General features: G+C 37.9%; 1 protein-coding gene across 1 annotated transcript in view; it reads right to left on the bottom strand.

Annotated features, from left to right (window-relative positions):
• GADL1 (glutamate decarboxylase like 1) overlaps positions 1–9,137 on the bottom strand; it is an 80,038-nt gene that overhangs the window by 39,342 nt on the left and 31,559 nt on the right. Inside the window, exon 11 of the mRNA XM_026842917.1 lies at positions 1,718–1,917. Within this exon, the coding sequence (XP_026698718.1) occupies positions 1,718–1,917 (200 nt within the window). The remainder of the gene's footprint in view (positions 1–1,717; positions 1,918–9,137) is intronic.

Here is a 9,137-nt window from a genome sequence, read left to right as displayed (position 1 = left end):
ATTCTACAGTCAGTGGACTAGGTTCAGAATTAATCCAGGTCAGTATTTCAGTGTTCCCGAACACAATCTTTGCAACATCAAAGTTAACACCTACTGTAACAAATCAGAAGGGCTGCACAGCTGTTGAATAGTTAGGAAACCTGGCATAGTGCCCAGTAAACCTAATGTCTGCTCCAAAGTGCCCATGTCCATGTAAATTCAAGACAGCAATGCAGCTACTGTAAAGAATATGTTTCATCAGATAATGACTAAGAATTTCTTCTTAAAGTGAAAAAAAAAAAAAGACAGCCCAGTCACTCCCTAGAAGCACTACCAGCTGAATCCTAACGTTTAAAGAAAATATCGATCCCAGAAAAGTCATTAATCACTACACTCTCAAACGACCTTGGCCAGTGACCTTGATAAGGCTGAATTCTCCTACTGATAGTGGAATGAATTACTTACTCTGTACAGACACAGAACAGTACAATGCTTTGGAACAAAAACAAGGTGCAATTTAACCAGAAGATACTAAGGAACACAACCAGCCAAACAAAGAGTGGCCTTAAAGAAGTAGAGAAAAAAGCCACAGTTCATTTAGGCTTTTCTGGTTTTGCTTCTTTCTTTTTATTTCTTTCTAATCCACTCTGGGTTTAGGACATGGGTATTTTTACCTTTAAGTGACTTCATTAAAGTGAGACTATTCCTTTAATTTTCACTGAAGTAAACATTCAATTCTTTTCAACTTGGTAGTTCATAAAAAAAAAAAAAAAAAAAAAAAAAAAAAAATGATATGGGTGACTTTTTTAGTATTAATGATTTGACTTACGGTAGTGTGTAACTAGCCCAGGAACTGGTGAAGATTTCATTGTGGTTTATCTTGTATAAATTCTGAACAAATATGATACTTCCAGTCAATTATTTTTAATGGGCCATTATCTTATTCCAAAATTGATTCTTCTATCAGAAAACAAAACAAGCTGTATATGGAAGTTTCTTCCCAGAAAATGAGACATCATCATCATCATTTCAGAAACACCTTTTAGCAAGAATTTTGCAGAATTCATTTGTAAAACTCAGTTCTGCAAGACCAGAAACTTCATAAAACTGAACAAGGTGGGTGAGGGGAAGGTTGTACAAAAAAGATGTTTCAGTCCCTAACAGAGCATACTATAAAAGCATGAAGAACTTCAGCAAACTTGTGGAGAAAAAAAAAAAGCAGCATCTCAGAACAACATGGCTTCATATACCGCTACTAAATCCTAACATTAACAGAGTGTCCTACAAACTTCCCCACATCATCAGCTTTCTGTGTTTCCTCAGCCATGAGGGATGAAGCTAATAGAAGAAGGGCTAATTCACTTCTTGATAGATGCAGCTCAGAGCCTGGCATATAGGGCTGCTTTTACATTAACACCAGAACACACAGTTTTGAGTTAGAAGGTGGTAAGTCTAGTTCAGATAACATAAATCTTAAACAGTGTAGATTGATAGTCTAATTTGGATGTCTGTGCTTAACAACATCTACGCTTATTGCTAGAAGTAAAAATTCCTATTAAATATTGTAGCAAACGTAGTAACACTAATTATTATTCCTATTAGTTCCTCCTATTATATGCAAACAAAAGGAGAGCGTGGGGAAAAGTAAAAGTGTAGTCTGTTCCAGGATTATCAGCAGTGTATCAGCAGTGTCAACATTTCAGTCAGACTAGACATATTCAAAATTGTGAGGTGGTACCTAGCCAAAGCCAGTGCCCTGTTTACTCTCTCCTCCAGGCCTGTGGTTCCCAATGCTTTCCACATCAGCCAGAATTTGAACGCATCTGGACGCCTGCTGCACTGAATGGACTTGTCACCAGTGTCATAGCTGACATCGTAGAACTTGTCCTGCTGGAACAGGTATGCAGCCTTGGCAGAGTAACACTTCTTCAGGAGGCCCTATTAGAAAGACAACAGAGACTTAGACTGCTGATAAACATTTTGAAACCTCTTATTCTTCACAAGCCACAGCCTTTTTTTCCCCTGTCTGTACCAACTGCTTAGTAAAACACAACTGGATGTGCAGGAAACTATCCAAAGCTTATGGTGTGGTTTAAGAACCCCAAATGAACCCGAAACCAATGAAGACAGCACTGACAACAATGAAACTTCTTAAAAATTATTTTCTTCTTAACATCACTGAAGAGTTGCTGACTGAAGAGGAACTCTGACTCAAGAAGCCATGGGAGTGAGTACCGCAGAAACAGTTGCCCAAAGAAATACATGGGTGGGAAAGAGGGAGAAGAAGGAGAAGCCTCTGCCCACTGCTGCAGTCAATAGAATGGAAGAACAGTGCCCAAGGAGCTTCCTACATGTTCACAAATAGCTCAATCTATTCCATTCTTTGTCAAAGAACCTTATATACAGCATAGTTAGTTGCACATAGGGAAGGTTTTAGCCCCAAGGAATAAATGTTTAGCCCTTACCAAAAAATAAAGTCACTGAGGATTTAGCATAGGCTGAGTGTAAACACCACAAGGAGATTAGCACAACCCCAGTTTTTGTCTCTTTTCACAGTTCAGACATTTTAACATTTAAAAATAAACCTCAGTAAAGGCACTTTAGCATACCCTAATTATGGTTTGTTAATGAAATTATTTTTATTCAGCAATCTCCAGCCTCCAAATTCTGATAGGCTGCCTGGGCAGAGATGAGCAGCAAAAACAAATGTGGCAAGTTCCAGCAAGGAACAAAGCTGGGAAACAGAAAGCACAGAGGCTGTTAAAGATGCAGGGTAGAGAAGCAACATAGGACTGGCCACTGGCCTAAGAATGAAATAACAAAGTATACTCTGTAATTCTATGAAGTAAAGAGAAGGACAGGCAGAAAGCAGGTAATGAGAACAGAGATGAGGGTGGCCCTAACAAGGAGCCAAGCAGACTGACAAGGTCGTAGATTTGTCAGTGATATTAAAAATGGTTAAGAAAAAGAAACCACAGTCTATAAGATAATACTAGAATAGAAATTCAGATGCAGTTAAAAACATGGCCAGAGCATCTGATTCAGATCTACAAACATGTACTTAAGTGACAGTTGAACCAGAAGTCTTCCATGCAGAACAGATCAAGGAACAGAAGTGGACACAGCACGACAGAAGTTGCTAAACAGTATCTCAAAGAGCACAGTTCCTTTTCCAACTTAACATCACTCTTTGATTTGAACCAACTGAAAAAGCATTTCACATATCATCCTTTTCATTTGCTGCAAGTCTGATTTTAAAATGGCAGTGTCTGACATCACTCTTAATGAAAGTGTCATATTCCCATAACAGAGGTACAATTCTTGATCTACACTACAACACACTACTGATAACTTTGAAACTGACAATAAAATAGAAAAAAAAAGTCAAGACAAAAAAATCCAAAGGAGAAATAATCCATTGGCATACACAGTATAAGTCTCACTCTCTCCTAGCTTTTTCAGTTCCCTCTATCAATACTAAAAACAAAAACAGCCCAACCTGTGCACCTTTTCACAGAGCACAAAAGGAGAACACCAAAGGTTTCTCCACAACTTCTGTAGTGGTTTGAATATCCCACTGTAATATTGCTGGCTTGCAAAAACGACAGCAAATTCCACCTAAACTCTAGCTACAGTACCAGCACATTCAGGCTTATGAAAAGACAGTTTATGTGACAGCTTGAGAAAAAAGGGGCAGTGGCCTCTTTCCCTCTGAGGTCAGAGGGATAATGTGCTGCTGCAGCACATGGTAGCCCTAGTTGGAAAGCCAATGGTGGGCACAGTTCTTTTTGCAGTAATCAAGATTCTCACACCCACTTTCCAACTTTCTCAGAAAAAGAAAGGTGAGAAGATGACACTAGAAACCAAAGAAAAGTCAAGCTGTGAAGCATCCGCCCTTTGACAGCTTTGAGTTCTCTGACTAGCAGCTGCACAACAGGAACAGGAGTCTATTTGTCAAGCCATTGTGCCCTATTCATTTACATCCTCATATCTTAATTTTCAGGGTAAATAAAATTTTACTAGACATTGTATTTAAAAGAAAAAAAACCCCACACAAAAATCCAAACAGCTAGCAACACCCAAAAATTTAAGTTAATTGCTTTGTCTCTTACTGACTTGAAAATTTTGCAGTGTTTCTGCAGTGAGTGTATAGCAGGGTTGATCAATGTGGGACTATCTTATGTCTTACCAGAATGTAATAGAGCTGCACAATAGAGGACATCACAGGATATTAGTTCCCCTCATGCCTGTCGTCCAAGAATTAATAACTTCTGTTTGTCACAAGGAACCTAAACTCAGTTGGCAATATTATGGAGAGATTGTGAAAAGTTCACTTAAGATCACAGTACAGCTACAGAGTTTCATGGTTTAAAAACAAATGCTCTAGAGTGAAAACACAACAAGAACAAATAGTTCAATCTCTCTGAGTGAACTCAAATTCCTTTTTTTTTTTTTTTTTAAAAAAGTGGGTACTGTCCCACTCTCCCAATATATCTGAAGCTGACAAAACATGCTGGCTTGATGATCCTTTTCCATGTGCTTATCTTACTAATAATGCAACATGCTCAAGAAATCCTGCTGAAGATATTGCCTACTGTCAATCTCCACAGGCAAGTAAAGTGACATCCTCCAGCACGTCACTAGAGCAGACAGAAGAAAAAAAAAATCATGATTTGTGAGAAAAAGAAATATGCCAGATCAATACAAGAAGCAAGGTGGAGGAGAAAGAGAAGACAAAGGCAATATTAAAAAACGGTGTGGGCAGGAAGGACAACAGAAGAGGGAAAAAATCCAAGATAAAATTTTATGCTCAAAGAAAGCAGTTATTTCTTGATTGATGTTGTCTCAGGAGTAATAGACTCAAACATGTTGAAGACATAAAAAGCCATCTCAGTTTTCCTAGTCATATGATGGAAAAGTAGGAAAACAATAGGAAAAAAGTATGTTTTCTAACATTCTCAGTCACAAGAAGACCCCAACATTTTCACAGAATCATCTAGGTTGGAAAAGACCTTGAAGATCACCTAGTCCAATCATTGGCCTAACACTGACAGTTCTGAACTACACCATATCCCTCAGCGCTATGTCAACCCAATTTTTGCACACAGTAACTGAGCTGCTTCATCTATTCAGAAGAATTGCAAAAATTTAATTAGAACTGCCCCATTTGACAAGTTTGAGATCCTTTCTTCAGCATCTTTTATCTTTCTAACCTTTGTACAGAGACTAATGGTAGTGGGTCTGTCTTACACTGGACATGTTAAGTTCAGAAAAAGGAACTACTATTTTCATGGAAGTCCCAGTCCACTGTGAAGTTTCAAATATCCATAGACTTCATCAAAACCAAATGCTAGTTGCTGTGTATTCTAATTAAAGGCAAATAAATGAGTAATTATTGATACTGAAATCAATATATAGATGAGCTTCAGCTTCATAATTCAACATAATTTTCTCACTTGAACGCACTTACCTACAGCAAGCCTTCTGATCTCTTTCCATTTCCATTGCTAGTTAAAAGTGAATTTCAATTTCATTAACAAAATATTTTTTCCCCAAGCTTTTTCTCCCCCGAGACAAGCAACTTTCTGATTTGCCTCATCTGAAGCAATAAGGACAATCTTTTAAATGGCATACTTGAAAATTCTCAAAAGCTGTTCGGTGCAAAAGGCCACCCCTGTAATTCACTTCAAGAGGTGAGAAGGATCTCTCAGTTGTACTAACCCCAAGCAGAAAGCAATGGGAATAGATTATTTCCCACAGCTGCCCTGGAAAGGAATCAGGGAAGTAGACATCTTTGTGATACTGCTAATGAGGAAAAGATTACACTGTAGATGGCTACCATGATCACCTCAATCTGTATTCTGTGCTAAACTGGGATTTCATTAGCTACATTCTTTGAGACTTTATTTTTAAGTAAGAAGTGAAAATTCTGCTCATCACCTAGAATTGATTGCTAATTACCTAACCTAGTGCTACATTCTAACAAGTTACAGAACTCTGGCATTTGTGATAAACATCAGTTCTCTATATGGTGATAATATTCACATTTATATGGATTATAGCAAGGAGAAATTGAAGCAGGTCTGTGGTCCTAAGGGAGTATGTACAACCCAAGACTGATTCATAGCATTTTAAGAACATATAAGAACAAAGCTGATTACTAATGTTTTGAGAACAATGGTCCACCTTGCTCTGTGTTTAAACAGTCACTGCAATTCATACCACAACAAGACAAGTGTTTTCTGAATGAGTCTATCTTATTACAGAAGTGATCAAAGTTACTAAGCATATGGCAGTGGAAAAGAAATAACTGTGCATTTCTTGAGTGCTTTAAGCACTGAAACTACTGTCATTGATCTGAGCTTTTCCAGAGGATTAACCAATCTCTCTTTCCCCTTGCTGAAAAGGCTTCTCCTTTCTAACCAAGTCAAACACATATTTCTCTCTTCTATCCCTACCTTCTTTGGAAATCATTCCAATTTTGTTTTGCTAAGTCTGGAAAATACTCTCTTATATCAGCATGTCACTGCAGTTTATCCTTTTTTTTAATCTGTATAGGAAAATATTTAAATACAATGTTTCATTCTAATAATCTAGCTGCAATGTCTTAAACCTATTAACACTGCTAAACCACATAGCTTTATTGATGGCATGCAGTAAAAAAAACAAACCAAACAAAACCAGTCACCGTTACTTTTGCCAATAGGAAATCAGGGTGTCACTACTACATCAGAAATACTGATTCCTTTCAAGATTATCTTTTCATACATAAAGTAAAATACAATGCTTGGGCTTGTTAAACTAGCTATACCTTTAAAAAAAAAAAAAAAAAAAAAAAAAAAAAAAAAGGAAAAACGGAAGGGGATTATTTGTCCACTTATAACCATCCAACTCTAATCCTGAGGTAGTCCACAGATTCCAAATGGATCTCAAAGCAAATGAAAAGACAGGCTAAAAACCTTCTTTAATCAGACCTTCAAAGGGGTCTAGGGCTTGATTCATAAATGAGTTTTAACATCTGTGTTTAGCATTTTGTTGCTCTGATTTCTTGCAGAATTCACCACTTCAGAAACCACCTAAGGTTCCTTGAACATTCACTAGAAGAGTAATGTGTGCCAAGCTCTTCCAGCTCTCACCGACATCCTAACCACTGAGTGAAGGAATTATGTTCACAAATAAATCTGTGCTTCACCTGCAGCCATAGGTATTCATGTGATTTAGGAGCAGTGGTACAAGCTTCAAGGTGCAAAACTGATACACATATTCTTCCCCTATCTTAATGGTGTGAAAATAACATTTTTAATGGGAAACTGGATTCAACTGCCTTTTCTGGTATGGAGAGGATCAAAGTGAAGCAAGGTCTTTCTGCCAAAGCATCTTTAACATACATTTGATTTTTTTATCTTAAGGATTTATATTCCAATACTGTTAAAAAGCTGGTAAGAAAGTATTCAAATCTGTATGTGCATCTGTTTATATATACAGACTGCACTGGCACATACACACGTAAGTGCCAATTTTCCAGAAAGTAAACACAGAGTATAATGCCCTCTCCTTCCCACATAGAAATCTTTTACTTTTCAGAATGTCTCTTGCTGTACAAAAGAAACTGATTGCATGATCAGTAACACTTGTGTTTCCACCTCTCAGTGGCCTAAGATTCAATTCCACAAGTATTTCCAGTACAACATTGCCTAGCTGTGATTTAGAAGTGGAATAGGATTGCTCTACCATTACATTCCCTGGAAGGAGAATACAGAAAGGTTGCCAGAGCCCTGAAGTTGGAAGAATGTTTGTAAAGTGACTATAAATGCCAGGGCAGCTAGAATATTTTATTCCTCTCCTTTCTTTAGTCTTTCTTCCTGAGAAATTTCCACTGTGCAGCCCCAATAGTCTAATCATCACCTGGGGCTATATCTATGTACTGGGCCTAATTAGTTAAAAATATAGCACTGAAACCTTCCCAAGCCTGCAATTAAGACATTGCATTTCTCTTAGTCAATAACTTCATTCTGCTTGGTTTTCACCCTGGAATAAAGTGATGGACAGGTAGTACTGGAGTCTAATTCTCTTTAATCCCACCAGACTCTAGTCTAAGGAATTGAGAAGGCACACTTCTCCTTGCTGTCTCGCTATGTCTCACCCCTGACTTGGAGCAATCAGCTCCACAAGAGCACTGATTAGCATCTATGCTCTTTGGTCCTCATGAGTTCTTACTACCAGAAGTTAGTAACCAATTACATGGATAGCTAACCACTAGCAGCTGAATAGAAACTATCAGCTGTTCTGACTGAGATTTATAAAAGTGATTTACAAACCATGGCCACAAAATAGTGATGCAAACCTCAGGGGCTCCATCTTCATGATGTTCAATCGTTCATAACCTATGTACAAGCTAAAACTCACTCCTGATGGTGGACAATGGACGTAAGTTTTAGCAAGGCCAAGTTTGAAATAGGACTTGAAATAATTGACCTCTTTCTGTTTTTTTTTTATTAAGATAGAAGAATTCCACAAAGATATAAGCAGGGACTTTCACCACACTGCAGACTCATCTCACTTTTGTGCCACTTGAAATCAAAGCTCTTTTGTTTGCTTGTCAGACCTTTTAATTAGCCATGGCTTTTGGAAAGCCTGAATCACCCTGGTGATGAGGAAGAACTAGTAGAGTGAAGAGAGAAGGCTCAGTACCTTTACGTATGTGTGCTTCAATTCCTATCACTCTCCTTTCCCACGCCGGTGCACCCACGTAAGGGGATGCAAAGAGGAGCCCTGCCTACTTTAAACAGATGCAGTACTGCTGCAGTCCCAATGGATGACAGCTATTCTGAGGACTTTGATGAGCTCAGTGTTTAAGTGCTGCAGACCCAGGTGACAAAATACTAAATTCTGAATGCAAATCATGTACAGAAGTTAACTAGGAAGGGCACCAGCTGCAAAATTTGACCACTGGTGAGTACAGTGACTTGGATCAGTTTGACCCTTGCTCTCTTATTCACCCTTTTGTTAATTTTGTGGTGAAATTCAAAATATTATCATTCAGCATTTGCACTGCAGTGTAATAAAACTGACTTGCAGTTGTTTTCTAATTGTTTCCACTTCCATATTACAGCAATGACAGCCTACTACATTAAAAAAAAAAAATTAAAAAAAAGAAG

Source organism: Athene cunicularia (assembly GCF_003259725.1).
Source record: "Athene cunicularia isolate RWA chromosome 2 unlocalized genomic scaffold, athCun1 chr2_part1, whole genome shotgun sequence".
NCBI lineage: Eukaryota > Metazoa > Chordata > Aves > Strigiformes > Strigidae > Athene > Athene cunicularia.
This window is presented reverse-complemented; position numbering and strand designations above follow the sequence as displayed.